The sequence below is a fragment of the Megalops cyprinoides genome, chromosome 6 (genome assembly GCF_013368585.1).
Source record: "Megalops cyprinoides isolate fMegCyp1 chromosome 6, fMegCyp1.pri, whole genome shotgun sequence".
In the NCBI taxonomy this organism is placed as follows: domain Eukaryota; kingdom Metazoa; phylum Chordata; class Actinopteri; order Elopiformes; family Megalopidae; genus Megalops; species Megalops cyprinoides.
In genome coordinates, this window is record NC_050588.1 from 2,896,950 (window position 1) to 2,915,605 (window position 18,656).

Sequence of the window (18,656 nt, forward strand, 5' to 3'; positions counted from 1 at the left end):
GGGTATCAGGCCTAGAATACCAATGTAAGGCTGCTTTGTGACAACTCATGTTGTAAAAAGCGCTATATACAATATAAATAAACTGAATTGAAAATAAACTGAATTGAATTGAAATTGAAATTGAATTAACTTAAACAAATGTAGCTTGCTAGCAAGCATAACAGTCATCTCAGCCCTTGTCTTACCCTCACTCATTTCTTTCTATAATTTCATGTTGTGGATGTAGCCCTCTATAGCATACTGCAGACTGTTTTGGTGACGGCTAGATGAATTAAAGTGTTTTCTCAACAGCTAATTAATATTTCTTGATGATGTTCACTCATGGAAACAGATATTCTCTCCATCTTTTTGCATCAGAGAACATTGTACACATTATGATAGCTTGTTTGATTTAGCAACAGAAACTAAGCAGGCCAGGGCTTAGCAGTCTGTTACACTCTGCTGCAACAGACTTCTGGTCATAGTTGGCTTATAATGTAGCCCTGACTGAAACATTTGAAACCTTGAGTTGAATGGCTCAGCCTGTACTTGGAGCAACCGCCTTTATTGACTGACAAGTCAGGAGCCCTAAAGAGTTTAACTTTTTGAAATGCACATCATCCCATACTTTATTTTTGCTAGATGACTTAAATATATAGATCACCATTTAGACTGTTTACTAAAAATTTGATAACGACTTCACAAAGGTCAAGGACATTGCTGAAAATCTATACAGAACCTTCAAAGGGCAAGACAGTCCAAAACAAACTAAATGTTGAAACTTGTTACAAGTTTATCTTAAAGATATTCAGATTAGAAAGACAGAAAGGTAACTAGGTAGCCTGCTAATCTGAGTGGCTAGCTAACAACCAAGAAAAATAGCTTGCCAAATAGATAGCAAGCAGCTGCCTGGCCGGTCAACAGGGAACAACAAGACACTGTTCTCAAAGAAGCTGTCAATGGTGATTTCCATTCAATATTCAATGGGAATTTTGTTTTATGTAATCTTGGTTGAACCACACGCTAAAAATACGTTCCCACTGGGATTCTCCAAGGAAATTAAATAAGGACAGCAATATGGTGTAATGGTAGACCTGGGCTTATTACCCAAAAAAATCTAGTTGATTTCCTTGACTGGTGTCCCAGCTGCATAAAATGGATGATATGTAAGATATTTAAATTGCTATGGATGAGACTGTCTGTTAAGTGTCTGCCTAACAGAGCTACTACCTAACATAGCTTTGCAGAATACATTCAAGTGTTACTTCCTATCTAGCCAGACATTTGAGCTATTCTGTGTTATTGTGGAACTGTGGCTGGGAACTACAGTCCAATCTTTTGAGAAGCATTTCAGAAACATTGACATTCTTTTATGGTAAAGGAATCTGTAATAATGGCAAATTCACTGCATAGAAATAATATCTTTAGTATCAAGCATAATACCTAGGAAAATACAGTATTAAATGATTAAGTGAGTGCTCTTTTAATTAAGCACACTGTTTTTGAAATCCTTAGACTTTGTTGTCACCAAGACTGTTATTTACAATGAGCTCAGTAAATTTTTTCACAGCTAATTGTCCCTGTTCTTGAGCTTCATGACTGTCACCTTACCTCAAGCTATTAATATGTGTTGACACCTTTGCACAGTGGAATAACAATGCCTAAGGATGACTTCAAGGTCATTCAAGGAAAAAGAAAAAACGTGGCTTCCTCACAAATCTATGTAAAATGCCCCACATTATTAAAATCCACACATCTAAATCTGCTAGATCAAAACTGATTATTCTTCTGTACAATCATTTAAATCACATTGCCTGTTTTAGTGAACAACATCGATATGACTAATCACTCAAACACACATGCGGTATTACATATATTACGTCTCATTTATATGTACACATCATATTTTTGTTTCCATCAAATAATATATGGCACGTTTATGGCCGTTTTACGCCCTTTCGCGCTCTAATTTAACAGTCATCTAAGCAGTGTTAAAACGGTGTATTTCGCTTTCAGTCAGCACCATTGTTTGTTTTTCATTGTTTTCCATCTTCCAAAGACACCGTTGTTGTTGGTAACACGGTGTTCCCTTACACTATACGTGCCCGTCTAAAACTGTGTGTTGTTATTGAGAATCTCAAATTGACATCCACGCTATACACAGCGCAATGCAACGTAATCATATACACTGCGTGTACCAGCGCTTCAGAAAACCAATCGATCGCGCTCACAGCATCAAATAAATCATAAAACAGATGTATTTGTTAGATTTAGAAAAGGCTCTGTAAATCCCATTCTTCTAGAAAGCAGCACCTGAATGAACTGTGGCTATTGTAAAATGATCTTTTAACAAATGTTTTCACCCTTATGAAACACAATCAGCCCGACAGTGCAGTAAGCTATTGATCGAGCCCCACTCCCGTTAATGGTTTGCGAATTACTGTATGTCCTGTATTAACTGTATGCCCAATACGCGAAATGACAACACTGTCAGCACTATTCCCACACAATTACTTACATGAGAATCCCCAACACAGAGAAACCTGTTACTGCCAATGAATTCCAAGCAGTTTTGGTGATTTTCCAGTAGTTATTGAAATGGACGAAGTAGCAGCTGGTACACATGCGGATAACGTGATATGTGATACACGTTAAGAAACAAGAGACACTTTACCTGATAGCTTAAAATGCTCTCGGGGTCGTTGTTTCCGGCGGGCATGTTGACTGAAGCTGATTCATTTAACCTCTGTGTGAAGTCAATGGGTGTGCCTTGATAGCGGCGAAAAGCAAAGATGTTCAGAGAACACACTGCTGTTTATTCTTGATCTTGCCTTTATCATACATATTCCAGAAGATCACTCAGTAACATGGTAGTCTGTCTTTCCAGTTTGAGCTACAGTTCTATGTATTTCTCTCACCGTTTTCCTTTACGAAGCGTTTTTATGTTGGCGGTGTGCACGCACTGCCGCGCACTTCTCCTGCAACTGAGTAGGATTCGCAGCATCACGCCCCTTCAACCAATGGGAGGGATTCGAACGGCGACGCATCGCTGTTGCTAAAGTGACTGCTTGATTCGGTCCCGGCTGTTTCGTTCCGATCCACTGATTAATATTACACAGTTAATAACAATGTCTACTCATCCCCATGCATTCTTATCTTGTAATACATCGCAAAATATTGATGGGGAATATACATGTTCTGGCTAATTTTTCTCATCTTTAAAATTTAAATTTTCAATTTTAAATACGACTATCTCCAAGAGAAAATAACATAACATCTTACGCCACAATGCAAAACGCTGTATCTCAAAAAACGTTCACTGTTCATGCGCACGAACGTTTTGTGTGTATAGTGTCCTTACAATCTTAGTGAAAAACATTTTGGAATTCATTATTTTTCTTACCTGGAATTTGTTCCTAGGTATAAATAAATGTCTCGTCTGTTCCAGACAACTTATGCCACATATACAAGCACACAAATTAGCAGCAAGACCATTTTTTGGCCATTCTGATAAAATTGTACAAGTTTCAAATTTATGTGAACAAAATGACAATTTGAGGTTGAAACACATAAAAAACACAATTCAATTTGAAATAAAACAAATATACTAAAAACTAATCTAATTTTTTAGTTTTATTGTAATTAATTTACTTGCCAAATTATAGTTGCAAACCTGTCTGTACTGTAGGTGATGAAGTTCATGCTGAAAAGTATTTTATCCTGCCCCTATATGAAAACATTGAACTCAATGACTACCACAATTGCATTGCTTTAGGGAAATGAAGTAAGATACAAAAGTAAACCCGCGCATCGTTATCTGGGACCAAAAAAAATCCCAGTGAAAGGGATAAGGTAACAGCAGGTTCAGTACCCAAGCGTAGAGACTGAAATGCAAATCAGCACGTTTCGCTCAAGCGTCCTTGATCAGTGCTGTTCTCTTGTATATGGAGTTACGTTCTGAAACTCCAGCTGATGACACCGCTGGTCAACCCGAAGACACCGCAGAAGGTTGATTACAACAACATATGCACACTCTCACGGTAATGGAGTGTGTTAATGGCGTCAGATTTATGTCAAAAGTCGCGAGCGCAGAAAACATTCGCGCGAGCGTATAAAACATTCTCGCGAGCGCAGAAAACATTCTCGCGCACAAAGCAGCCACCACGCGCGAGAGAATTTCTGCTTGGGCCAGGTTCACACGACACAATTTTAGCCCTGATTTCCCATTCGCCGACAGTTTTTTTTGGAGATCGCCGACAAAAGCCCCAGACCAGAGGCAAATCGGCGTTCGCTCGGGGCTAGCAAATCGGCTCTCGATCACTATGTGTGAATTGTTCAAAGACGCCATCCGAGAGACTCGCCGATGTCTCGCAGACGCCCGACAGATATCTAACAGAATAAATATCTGGACCTGTCGGTGAGTCCATACCCTGTAGTGTGAAAAGTGTAGTGACTGGCAGTGAGTGCGGCGGCGAGCTACAGCCAATGAGAGCGCAAGACACGGGGTGAGGGGAAACCCGGGGGAGGAGTTGTACAACATCAACAAGCGTGGCTACATCAGAAGGTCCGCGATCTGCTTGGATCCAAGAAATGGAGGAAAATTTGGTTGAACTTTGGCAGGAGCACCAATGCCATTTTGATGTTTCCAAAAAATAATAAATTATAATAAATATATAGCAGTAATAAATAATAATAAATAGCAGTAGACTACCCCATAAAAATACAAATATAGTGAGATGAGATTTTGGCCATATTGCTTACAGAGCATAATATCTTTGTCTACAGTAGCCATTTTTGGAAGACTAAAATCCCTGTCTCGCGCATGATATCGTGTCATTCCCCGTGTCACTTCTCGCGTGTGTTTTCGTGACAAAACGTAGTTTGGAGACCAGACAGACTCATTGGAGATTCCTCCTGGTGAAAAATCTTGTAATGTGTGACCCCCTGTCGCTGATCAGTCATGTAGTGTGCAACCCATAACGACTTCAAAATTCCAGATTACAAGACATCAGGTTGTGTAGTGTGAACAGTACAGCGATCTGACAACTTTGAAAGTCATGTAGTGTGAACCTGGCCTTGGCGAGCGCTGGAGGGCATACGCGCTCGCGCGGGTTAACTCTGCTCTAGAAATTGAGTTCTGCTCAAGCGAATCGACCTGAGTTTTGACAATTTGGGCCGGAAACCAAGGGAGGCACTGGCCCTTTTATGATTGGTTACTTTCAACGCAATCACACCCACACGACCTCCTTGAACCTTGATTGACAGCTTCCGTTACCTGAACGACAGGCAGACAGTGTTTGGCCAGAGGCTTGTTATAGGGTGTCCTGGATCAGTCCGGTCTCCTTTCTTGTAGATAGGTTCTACACTGCCATGTTTCCAGTCACTTGTTATTTCTCCAGTTTTATGGGATTTAAGGAAATTAAGGGAAAAATAACCCAGAGGCTTGTAAACCACTTCTGCTAGTTCCCTGAGAACTCTTGGATATATTCCATCAGGGCCTGCTGCCTTATTTGTTTTAGGTTTTTGAAGTTTATCTAGTACTTCTGCATCATTTAAATCATTTTCCTCCATAAGTCTCTGATAAATCTCTGCACCTGAAGGCATATGTGAAAACACTTCACTAGTGAAACTCTCCACAAAGTAACTGTTTAGTGTACAGCAGCTTTGTTATCATGGACCATAACTCCATCCTTATTTTTGATACCTCTTATTTCATCCTTAACTATCCTTTTTCGACTGTAATATTGAACATAGCGTTTAGAGTTGCTCTTTGCATCTAGTGCAATTTGTCTTTCAAAAGGCCTTTTAGCTTCCCTTATTCTTTTCTTAACTTGAGCTCGCATATTACTCTATTCAATCTTATTACTCTCTGAGCTGTCCAACTTGTATTTTCTAAATAATTTCCTTTTTTGTTTCAAACTGTCCCGTAACGACTTATTCATCCACTGTGGATGCTTCTTTTTCAGCTTCCCTTTTCACTTGCGGAATGAATTTACGCTGTACATTCAGAATAATCGTTTTGAATATGCACCACATTTCTTTCAGTTTTACCATCTAGAAGAGGTACCCAGTTTATATTCCTTGTATAATCACGCATCTTAATAAAGTCAGCTCGTCTAAAGTTGAAAACTCTGGTATTGGAGAATTAACTTGTCAAAAAACTTCAAATGTAACTGCACTATGGTCACTTGTTCCGAGTGGTTCCCCTACCTCAGTACTGCCAATTCTATCAGGATTATTACACAGAACCAGATCTAGAATTGTGCTCTCTCTCGTAGGTTGAGTGACAGACTGTATCAAAAAACAGTCATTTACAACATCCAAAAACTCTTCCTCACATTTACCTTGACCTGACACAGCTTCGCAATTAACTGAAGGGTAACTGAAGTCCGCCATTACTATTGTCTCACCCTCTTGACATGCTAGTTTAATGTCTTCAAAGAGCATACTGTTGACACTGCTATCTGAGGCTGGTGGCCTATAACATACTCCAACATTCAGGCCCTTTTCATTTTCCCCCACTATTTTAATCCATATGTCTTCACTAACACCAAGGGGCTCCATTCCTGGAATTTCCTGAATATTAAGATTATCCTTTACATAGAGAGCTACACCTCCTCCTCTTCTGTTGATTCTATCTTTTCTTAGCAGCTTGTATCCCTCTACCTTATACTCATCCCCATCCCCTGCACCATGCCACGTCTCTGTGATCCCAACAACATCATAATTACTATTACTCATAACAGTTTCTAGATCCAAAATGTTATTTTTTATGCTTCTAGCATTTAAACAGAGGAATTTCAGGGTACCACATGTGCACTTCCTGTCCTTCCCCCTTACCCCCAGCTGCTCAAAACCACCTCTCTTACAGTGCTGCTCTTAATGAATTACAATTATGTTTCCCTCAATAATAAAATATTTAGCCATGGTGTGTTCTATTCCGGCAGTCTGTCTATCCTTACCCATCTCACTGTATGACCTCCCTGCCCCCCCAAGCCCTAGTTTAAATAACCCTTTGCTACCCTAAGCATACGCTGTCCCAGTGCAGCTGTACCCCTCCGGTTCAGGTGTAACCCGTCCCGCTTGTACAGGTCACCCCTGTTCCAAAAGGAGTCCCAGTCCCCCATAAACCTCCACCCCAGGTTTGTAGCCACGTGTTAAATCTCCACATAAAGGCTTGCTTCCCTCTGCTTGCACGTGGTATCGGTAGAATTCCAAAGAAGACTACCGTGGAGGTTCAGTTCCTAATCTTACCCGCTAGCTCAATAAATTTTTCTTGCAGAACCCCGAACCTACCCCTTCCTATGTCATTGGCTCCAACATGGACTATGACCACTGGATCCTCCCCCGCTCTGGCCAGGAGCTTGTCGGCACACTCCAGGAGGTCTCCAACCTGGGCACCAGGCAGGCAACAGACCATGCAAGACTCCTTGTCACTCGAACACACTATGCTATCTATCCCTCTAATTACTGAGTACACCACTATCACTAACTCCCTTTTCTTGGCGGATGAGGCCGCCTGGGTGCCCTGGGGGTCATCAGTTCTCCCACTCTCAGGATTGTGGGCCAACTCGTCCTGCAGTGGCATGAAAGGGTTGGTCACTGCGATCTCTGGAGATGCTGCCCCTCTTGGATTTGTGCACCCCTCTCTACGCCTACGCCCGACTGTAACCCAGCTCTCTCGCCCTATCTGGTCTGTGTCTTCCCCCCTACCCGGTTTTGGTGAGCGCACTATAGCGCAACCTACAACTCCCTATAGTTCATATTAATCAGTTCCTGGAACTTTTAACAATTCAGGATTACTGTGGAGTCCAGGTAGTTGGGCCTAGAGATCAAGAATCTTGTTCTACAAGTACTCAACGAGTCGGCAACGGTCGCAGATGAACTCATCCTGGAGGTCTCCCTCCAGAAATCCGATCATCCGGCAACTCTCGCACACTTTTGGCCACATTTTCTCCCCTATCTAAAATGCTTTTCCTAAATAAAGATTTACTGCCAAGACAGAATTACCAGCTAAAAAGTGCTAGAAGCACAGAGGTGGCCCAGAACAGCCAAAGGCAGAAATCAAGCACAAGAAATGCCACTTAGCCTAGATACAATAAAACTACGCTTACAGTTCAGCAGACGCGCTAACACAACCAGAATTAGGATATCCTAAAATCTAACGTTGAAGAACAGTTAAAAAAAAAAGTAAACAAGCGAACAGTCTAGCTAGCTAAACTACCCGACTAGCTAGCTGAAGTATGCTACTTAAATATTTAAAGATTTGCTCCTGAGAGGGCGAAAAAGCACAAAAAACCTCGCAACAGCTAGAATGTGCCGAATTACCTACGTTTGCTAACGAGCTAGCTCGTTGGCCAACGCTTTACCTTCGACGGAGGAAAAAAGTGGAAAATTCCCTCTCTGTCCCCTTATGGCAACAAAAGATTCAGCTTTAGGAGGAGATCAGACCCATCTTATTTAATAGCTAGTTAAACAGCAACAATTTTTTTATTTTTATCCTATTGAATGTAATAGCACAGAGACCAATCCACAAACACAGCAGGAACTCGTCCAGGCTAGAGCCCGAGGAGTATGACTTGTGTTACACTACATTTGCAAAACGGCACTCTCATGATTTGAGCATACGAAAGGCGCGTCAGAGAACATTCAGTTCAGTATGTGCGGATCACCTTGAGGCGCTCATCCTGAAAATGATGTATGTTCTGTTAAAGACGAACAATGCAACTCGGAAAAGGTCAGAGTGAAACGCGTTCATATGGTAGGATTCAATCCTGGATTATTAGCAACGTTCTGTTTCCTTTGAGCAGTCCGGATAGCAGTGTTATGTCTGCGCAACTGGGCAAACTGTCCAGTGCGCTGTTTTCTGTGTGCTGCAGATTACATCATAGAAAATCAAAGCGTCCACTTCGGTGAGGGATTTTTTAAAATTCTGTTTTGATAAATACAGGGTTGAATACGCGCGTACTGCAGCTAGTTTTAAAGGAAAGATATTATTTTATTGATCACGTGGTTTAGAAATGTCTGGAAAAAAGTATCCATTTCTGTAATTTATACAAATTCATTAAAAAACACGTTTGTCTCATTAAAACACACGATACTATATGCTCAGCACCAAATTTACTACTTAAATGCATGCACACAATACAGCTAACGTGTAATTCAAATTAAAACAAATTGCATATATGCATCTGTAATAATTTCGTGTGGGGACATGTGTGTGGTGGTTGAATTTTTATCCCTTCAATTCAATCATAAGTACACAACAACAACATTTATTGCATGTATATGAATTTATTGGGATGAAAGGTTTACCAAGTTACCCATATATACATTTTTCACTTTCCATCATTTCTTCCATCAGTTGACCTTCCTGCTACGCACTGTGGTGGTTCTGTGGAGGTTTCTAATTTAGATTGGATAAACTGGGATCAAAGTCATCTGTGTTAAAAAAGGAATCTCAGTCCAAGGTTGAACTATTCTCTTTAATAACGTTCAATATTTTTCTTTTAAAATACAGTCTTTTTGAGGTAGAACATTTCAATGAAAGAATGCTAATATTATTTAAAAACAGACAGACTTTCATGTACAATGTCTCAAAATGAGGTAGAAACAGTAATAAAGAATTACAGAATTCAAGTGACTGAAAATAGAAATACCACTTTTGTTGGACATACTCTACATAAGTTGCAAAGTATTATCATATTCAGTATGATAAACATTCAGTTGAAGTAAACACATCACCTATACCTGACTTAAACATACAAAAACAACTTGTGAAAAAAGTTTTACAGGATCCCAGTACTGCCTCCAACTACTCAAAATTCTCCAACTCAAATACCATTTTGAGTAGTTGGAGGCAGTACTGGGATTTTAGTTGAGACAAATCATCCTTGTTGTTCAGTAGGTTGATGAGTGGCTTCCAAAAAGAAATCTGATGCTAGTCTAGTGAAAGGGGACTCTCTCCCTTTACACAACATCTAACTGTTCATATACATAATAGTAAAAATTAATTTTGTACAATAAGAATGTATGAAGGCATTTGGAAAAAAAATCAGAGAATTAGAGGATTAAGATGAAATTTTCAAAAATATTCTGATCAGTCAGTATGAAACAATGTCTAGGTGGGCCACCTCGGGCTGCACAGGATGGAACATGATTCCATCCATTGAGGTATGTCAGCCAGGGTCCCACTGTCCCATTGTGCTCGATAGCACCCTCTATGGAATTGTCAGATTGTATTGTGGGACTTTTAGTGTGAATAAAGCTGTTGGCGCCATGGAGATGCAAGTGTCTCAGAGAATTACATATGTAGCACTTCACTGCTCCTACACGACTGCAGAGGATGTTGTGGGGGAGGTGAGGTGATTCCAAAGTCAGAATTAGAAAGGGAAAAATCATGAGCGATTAAAGCTGTGTAAGCCAAGCACAGAAAAATGAAAACAACAGTCACGGTTAAATAAAATGTTTCAGAAAAACACTTGGAGCACACTTCTCCCTCTTCATTGTTGCATGAATTGATCAGTGTATTTACTCAAGAAACATCTGAAGACACAGCTCTTCCATGCTCACCTGATCATGAGAAATACTGCCACCTAAAGCAATTTCTTATGTCTTAAACTGTGCTTTTCCTTAAAAATTCAAATCCATGCTTTCATGGTTTCACTTGTATCTCTGCTAGCTAGCTTGTACCATTCCTGGCCAACTATTGAAACTTGGTCATGACATGCTTATAATATTGCTGTTTCCTTATATGGCTATTTGCTTGTGTTGTACTCTGCCTCACCTGTAGGTTGCTTTGTACAAAAGTGTCTGTAAAATGAATACATGTAAATGTAAATATTACTGGCTTTGTATCGGGTCTTTGCACTGTAAGGTTGTAAGGGACTTTAAGAGAGTTTTTGGGGCATTTTGGCTGTTTTAAAACTGAGGTATAAATTTTCAAGTAAAAAAAAAAAAAAAAAGCAAAAATGTACACAATTTTGTCACAGCACCTATGTTTATATTTATGTACACACACATACACCCCCACACATGGACACGCACATACATGTACATAATATATTCACATAATACATTAAAAAGTAAACACATAAATTGTGAAACATAATCATTCATTCTAGTTTCCAGTTTGTCCAACAAAAGAGTTCTCTTTTTCTGTCATGTATGTAACACTAAATGTGTTACACTAAATCTACATTAGTAATACAGGGATGTGAGGGAAAGATATTTATAACAAAAACATGAATTTATGGCAATAAATATCCTCTGATATTACCTGAATTACATTCAACATCAAGTCTTGGTAACAACATCAAGTTTTTTTTTCCTGAGGTAAAAGCATAGCTGCAGTGTTAAATGCAGACCTTTGAATCTCTCTTCACAAAGACCCTACAGCTAACTACATTCTTCATCATTCTGAGGTTAAGAAATTCTTCCTGAGTGTTTGGAAAGAGAGTATATTTATGTGCACAAAGGAAAGAATTTTTTTAAAAAGGGCCTTGAGGTATCATAAAGGGCATTAAACTTCAAAAGTCTCTGCCTTGCAGCCATAAGAAGTCTCTTCCAGAAAACTCTTGGTTCTGAGATGAATTGCATGTTTTCACTTTCAGGCATTATTTGATTGCTAACTTACATGTGCATAATGTTTATGGATGTTTATGGATTGTTTGTGCATTTGGCTGGTTTTGCTGAATCACTTGACATTTTCTTAGGTCACTGTACTGCAGCTGCATGGCATCTAGCAAGAATGCCACAGAACTGTGTAAAAGTAAGTACAGTATTATGACCACAGCTCCACAGTGCTGTGTAAAAGTGAGTACAGTATTGTGACCACAGCTCCACAGAACTGTGTAAAAGTGAGTACAGTATTGTGACCACAGCTCCACAGTACTGTGCAAATGAATGGTGACCATAGTGCTTCAGTGAGTTTTTCAGCCTTAAAGGACTGGGAATCCTTGTTTATTTTTTGGTCTAAGACAAGTCAATTATTGTCATAGTCATCTTGTAATGTGAGGCCCCTTTCAAAGGCAAAAAAACAGGATCTTGAGAGTAGCAATGTATTAGCCATTTAAATTTTATCATTAACCCCTCTCCCCTCCCCACTAGAAAAGGCCTCATATTTTGGCTTCTTTGGAAAGGAAATATATGCAGTATAGCGATGTGGAAGACACCGTAACTTGTGGTGTGTTTGCCATATAAATCAGATAAAATTTAAAACTAACACTTTCCTCTAATTTCTACTTTTGAACCCCTGCTTTTATTTTGGTTGAAAAATAAGTACTTGTTCAAAAAACAAAGCACCCAAAAATTGACTTCTGTTGAGCTCTCACGCAGGGCAGCTCCTGTTTCATTTTCTGTATGCTTTGCTCCACTTTATGCATGCATCCAGCTCTTTGGAGGTGGTGAGGGCCTGCACCTTGCTTAGGGCTTTTTCAAAGTCCTTGAAGGCAGGGCCTATGAGGGGTGCAGGCAGGCTGTGCAGGGGGGTGGGGACGGAGGCGGAAGCAGAGGCAGTCGCCTGCTGACAGAGCTGCAGCAGCTGAGAGACAGAGAGTCCCTCTGTGCACTGTAGCAGGGCACCCAGCTCCCCCTCACTCAGAAAGCTGTTCTGGGGCGCCAGGGCCCGCAGCAAAACCTGTCTGCGTGCCCTCATATCCGGCAGCCCCATGTAGTAGCTCTTGGCGAAGCGGCAGTGAGCTGCATCTCCCAGCATGTCGGGCCGATGTGTAGTGCAAACCACCAGCTGGGCAGCGGCACCTTGCTGTGCTGCATCCAGGTGGGCCAGCACCTGCTGCCGCGGACCATCTGCCATCAGAGCCTCCACCTCACTGATCAGCACCACAGAGGGCTGCCGTGCGCCCGCCACCAGGAAGAGGGTGCGCAAGATCTTTCCCCCCTCACCCTCCCACTTGGGGGCCAGTGCTGCCCCACTCAGCCGAAAGAAGGTGGCACCCAGCTGGGAGGCCAGGCAGTGAGCCAGAGTGGTCTTTCCTGCTCTGCGAGGACCAAAGAGCAGCACGGTCCGAGGCAGGAGGCTGGCAGGGCTGGGCCTCAGAGCAGGCCGCAGAACATCCTCCTCCAGAGCAGCCTTTATGCGAGCGTGGCCGGCCAGCTCCCCCCAGGGAAGCGGAGGTCTGCGGTCCTGCAGATCTGTGGTCACCAGCTCCAGCAGCTGGGGGTCCGTGCTCTTCAGCAGCTCCTCTGACTCCGAGAATGCCACTAGTAGCCTGGGGGCAAAGTGGGGCTGTGGGAAGCCATGGTCTTCCCCCCTGTCACCATTCAGAGCAGCATGGGGGCTGTACTCCCCTACACTGGCATAAGGAGGTGAAACCAGAGGCTTCACCCCACTGTACTTGCCTTCTTCGTTTGACCCCAAGCCTGGCTGAGAGGGGAGCTTTCTGTGCTTGTATGTCTGAGAGTTGGCACTGCCCGTCCCAAAGCCATTGACAGGACACTCTGCTGTGTCACCTACACTGTAGGGTGAGCCACCTTCAGGTTTTGGGTGGTTAAATCCATGCTTCCCGTAGCGTGAACCACCCCCTTCATTGTTCACCTCTGTCTTGTCCAAGGCCTTCCTCTTCAGTGATTCTTGGGGCTCTGTACCCCCTAGGTTATGATTTTCGTAACCATAACTGCCTCCGGCAAAAGTGGGATGTACAGGCAAGGGAGTTGGAGTGGCCAGCGCTGAGGAGAGGTAGGGTGCAGGTGAATGGGTGCAGGTGGGAGCAAGGCCAAGCTGGTGAGAGTAGCTGCTTGGAGGATAGTTGTAGATGGGGCCAGGAGGGGTGCAGCTGGACACCAAAGTGGATGCAGGCTGCAGTGCATGCTGGGATGGAGTGGGAAATGCACTAGGTGAGGGGCAGTACCTGGGGGTGAGGTATGTGCTATTATAGGCCGCCGGGTAATCCTGTGAAAGTGGGCCTTCACAGGAGCCACCAGTGCTGTACCCAGGGTCTGAAAGGTTACCGTCCACCACCAACATGCTGCCTGTGCAGGGGGGGACTGCTGACATCACTACTGTTGTTTTGGCCCCTCCCACACCATCGAGCCCAGGGTATCCCTCAGCTCCATGTGTTAGGGGCCATGCCTCTGGCTCACTCTTAGACCCGCCGAGGCTCCCAGAAGCCCCAGACTCAGTATAGGCACTCGCAGGGGGTGAGTCCAGAACTCCAGAGTACTTCTCTGCATAGTGCCGGAGGAGGCTGGAGGCGGTGAGTGCAGAGATATCGTCATTGGCCCAGGCATAGCAGCGACGCTCTGTGGAGGAGAGCTCTGGCTTGTATGCCGGGGGGGAGGTGGTGGAGGACACATCCAAGTGCTGCTCAGGCCACTGGCTGAGGGACTGGGCATGCTCTGGGGACCAGTGCATCTTCAACAGGCCTACAGGGGAGAGAGTGGGACACCCAGCTCAGTTCTAAATGGTAGCCTACTCTGTAACACCATACAAAGTTTGTACTAATAGGTCACAAAATGAGAAATCCTTTTTTGAAAAAGCCAAAAATCTGTAACTAAAATATGTAGGGATTACACAAACATTGCATGATTGCATGAAGTGTACTTCACAAGTGCACAATATCACATACCTGTAGGCCTACCAAGATCCCAGAATTATATAGAGCATTATTATGCCTTTTATTGCAGAACTATATATAACATTTATTTATATGACATTTGTAAGAACAAAATGACATTCTCATTGTGCTATCACTTTGTCTTCAAGCAATGTTCTTAAACATTCACTGCAAAATATTTTATTTCCACATTTTAGTACAAGAGAAGACTTGTATTTTTAGCTGTATAAAACATTTCCATGAGAACAAAAATGTCAAATAAGAAGGATATCTTGTTAGAAAAGACAGTGCTCATATGAATGAAAAAAAAATCATGTCAATCAGAGACACCAAAGCAAGGGAAAAGTCAGTATGTGCCCTCTATCATTGTGAAATGTGTGCAGGACAATTAAGATGAGAATGAGGAGGAATATTCATTTCATTGTGCTGCCTTATGGAGATTCGGAAACACTGGCCATTTTTCATTGTGAACTGAAGATCCACCTCTTAAAGCTACACCTCAACCCTCCAACCAATGAATGATCTTCTGTCCCTCTTATGTGCAATTATACACCTGGAAATATATTTCAGAGTTTTATGAAACTGGGTAGACGTTTACCTGCATGCATGTGGTGTGCATTTGCATTATATTTGGAGTGGTGTAGTGGTCCTGACCAATTTGGTGCCCTAGGCAAGATTTTAGCTGGTGCCCCTTGCATCACAGCCAATTCCACCACCATGATTAATTGTGGTTTTAAACTGTTCTTTATGGTCAGAACATGACAAACACTTGCCAAACAGCAGAACATTTCACAAATCTGAGGTAGAACATTCAAAACAATTATAATGATAAAATCTTTTTTCAACATCAAAATATGCATGAGTAAAATGAAGTAAAACCCTTTCTCAGTCCTTTTTCCTCAACAAAATATCTTAATAGAAAAATTAAGTGCTGCAGTGTGATACAGCACACATGTAAGATGGCTCAGACTGCAAAGTTTAAACATGGCTTAAAGGATAATGTCAATAAATAAAACAATAAATAGAGAAAGAAATTCTGGTCAGCATGCCAAACCCTTTGTACAGATGGTTTGAAACATTTTGTAAGTGTTTTAGCTGACAATGTAAACAAACTGAATAGACAAAAGAAAAATCTCAACTGTGGTCAGTATCTTCTGTACAAGTTTTAAACAAGCAAGGCCATTACCCTACAAGTTACGGGCAAGAAAAGCAAGTCTGTCTACAGTCTCAGGTTTTAAAGCTGCCCTGTGAAAAGCTTTTTGAATCCCTCATTTTTGACAGTGCTAACAATGATAATTTTGCAATGCAATATGAAATTGCATTTGTGATGTCTTTGTGTCTTTTTGTTTTTGGTCGTAAGGCATGGTGCTGGAAAATGCTGATACGATCGTTTGCTTTTGGGTAGTCGCACTGGGTACTGGCCTGGTGCTTGTCAAGGGTCCACTAACACTTGTTTGAGACTGTAATTTCGTACTTTCTGCGTGTTCTAATGGGTGATATTGTTTCAAATGATGAAACAGGTTTGTGGTGTTGCCTGTCTTTGACTGGCACAGTCTGCAGTGCACTCTGGTCTGTTTGTCAGATTGTAAATAGCCCAAATATCTCCAAACTACTGAAGTTGAGTGACCTTTCTTGTCAACGATGTCTTCGACCTTCGAGCTGGTCATGGGCACTGCTTTTTCTTAGTGTCGCTCATTTCGCTTATTCTGCTCCAACTACAAGCATGTCAGCCACTGTGCCTGTAAACAATATCATGTGCTGGTCTGAATTTATACCTCTCATTGCAACCTACAGTACCTGCGCAATTCATACCTCTATTCCTGCGACATGATTGGCAGTTTGTGATTCATTTCTGTATATGCTATCTAAGCATGGAAATTAATTATATCGAACATTTATCGTATTTTCTGTTGAGGAAAATTATATCGCAATAATTATGTTAACGTTTTATCGCCCAGCCCTACTACAACTATTAATTACAAAAGGGGATGGAAAAGGAAAAGAATTGTAATTGACTATTACAAGCAGGGCTAACGTTGGCTAACTAGACTAAGATGTCAATAAAAATGTATGCCTGGTTTCTTGAGGCAGACAGTGGATGGTTCCTGCAGCACACTTAAAAGAAAAAGTGTATTTCTCAAAATTATATGTTGAAGGTTATCCCCCAAACACCTGAATAGTCTTTCCAACTTTCCCTAATGAATTTAAGGTGGGAGTAACTGACATTAGCCTAACTCTAGCTATTTATTAAATTAGCAAACGTTACTATCCTCCAACGTAAGCTATTAACACTCTGCTCCAACGATAACTACTATATATATATATATATATATATATATATATATATATATATATATATATATACTACTCACAAAAAGTTAGGGATATTTGTCTTTCAGGTGAAATTTATGGAAAATGTACAAACGCTACAGTTCACGCTACAGTGATATTATATCATGAAAGTAGGGCATTTAAGTAGAAGCATGCAATGGTGATTTCCACATCTCAAACAATTTATTGAAACAAAAGCCCACAAGAGTGGTGGGTATACCACAACAAAAAATGTCAATGTCTCAATAACTTGTCATGTGCCCTTGAGCATCAATTACAGCTTGACAACGACGTCTCATGCTGTTCACAAGTCGACTTATTGTCTGCTGAGGCATGGCATCCCACTCTTCTTGAAGGGCGGCCCTCAGGTCATTGAGGTTCTGGGGTACAGAGTTACGAGCCTCTACACGGCAACTCAGCTGATCCCATAGGTTTTCTATGGGATTCAGGTCTGGAGAAAGTGCAGGCCACTCCATTTAAGGTATCCCAGTCTCCAGCAGCCGTTCCCTAATGATGCGACCTCGATGAGCTGGAGCATTGTCGTCCATGAAGATGAAATTAGGCCTGTGTTGTTCATGCAGGGGCACAATGACTGGATTAATGATGTTATTCAGGTAGTATGGGCTTGTCACTGTACCATTCACAAAGTGTAGGGCAGTTCTGTATTGACTAGACACACTGTAACACCACCACCACCAAAAGCTCGTCAGGTGACAACAGTGGCTGATGCATAGCGCTCTCCTTGACGTCTCCAACATCGTTGGCGGCCATCATTTCTGCTCAACGTGAATCGACTTTCATCAGAGAACAGCACTGAGTCCCGCTGGTCCCTCGTCCAGCGTAAATGCTCCCTGGCCCATGCAAGACGATGATGCCTGTGCCTGGTGGTATAGTCAAGTACCCTTGCAGGTCGTCTAGCATGCAGACCACGCTGATGTAAACGGTTTCGAATGGTCTGACGTGACACTTGGGTGCCTCTCACCTCCCTTAAATGTGCCTGGAGTTGAGTGGCATTCATCATCCAGTTCCGCAGGGCACTGTTCACAATGAAGCAGTCATCAGTGTGGGATGTGGCCAAAGGACGCCCACTTCTATGCCTTTCTGTGACTCTTCCAGTCTCTCTGTATCTCTGTTGCAACCTGCTGATGACACTCTGTGACACTCTAAGCTTAGTGGCCACTTCCCTCTGAGAACATCCTGTTTGAAGCCTCGCAATGGCGCGGTACTGTTGATCAATTGTTAGGTGTCGTCTCAGTCTCATGATGTCAAAATGTGAACAGCATGATGTAGAGGACTGTTTAAATACCAATTCTAATTGAACCAGGAAATTTATTGGTCGATTCATGGATCAAACACCTGTTGTGAATTTTGCAGTTCAGCTCCATGTTAGGGAACAGCAAGTTGTGCAAAAAGTACTGAAACATTGAACAGTTGGACATGTGCATTCAAAAGTTTAGAGAAGGTCAAGTTCACCTGTAAAGGTTATAGTGCATTTTAGGTTCATCCTGAAATTTCACCCGAAAGCCAAATATCCCTAACTTTTTGTGTAGTGTAGTAGTGTATATATATATTACAAAGAAATGAACAGTCTCTAATTTTTATAGTAGGTTCATTTTAATGGAGAGAGACAGAATATCAACCAAAAATCCAGAAAAAAACACATTACATAAAAGTTATAAATTGATTTACAAGTCATTGAGTGAAATAGATAATTGATACCCAAGCAAAACATGACTTAGTACTTGGTGGAGAAACCCTTGTTGGCAAGCACAG

The 18,656-nt window shown here is 41.8% G+C and overlaps 2 protein-coding genes across 5 annotated transcripts in view; both read right to left on the reverse strand.

Annotated features, from left to right (window-relative positions):
- The window catches only part of slc4a8 (solute carrier family 4 member 8), a 53,919-nt gene extending 50,961 nt beyond the window's left edge, over nt 1-2,958 (reverse strand). For 3 of the 4 annotated variants that reach the window (XM_036532047.1, XM_036532046.1, XM_036532049.1), the window contains exon 1: nt 2,654-2,949. In XM_036532047.1, the coding sequence (XP_036387940.1) occupies nt 2,654-2,698 (45 nt within the window). In that variant the 5' untranslated portion in view covers nt 2,699-2,949. Of the gene's footprint in view, nt 1-2,653 lie in introns of all 4 variants that reach the window. The other variant, XM_036532044.1, reaches the window with a different exon arrangement.
- Nucleotides 2,959-12,328: 9,370 nt separating this feature from the next.
- LOC118778872 (fidgetin-like protein 2) lies at nt 12,329-15,160 on the reverse strand. Its single transcript, XM_036530651.1, has 2 exons — nt 15,151-15,160; nt 12,329-14,361 (listed from the first exon to the last, which is right to left on the reverse strand). The coding sequence occupies exons 1-2, from the start codon at nt 15,158-15,160 to the stop codon at nt 12,329-12,331; spliced, it is 2,043 nt and encodes a 680-aa protein (XP_036386544.1).
- Between the last annotated feature and the right edge of the window lie 3,496 nt (nt 15,161-18,656).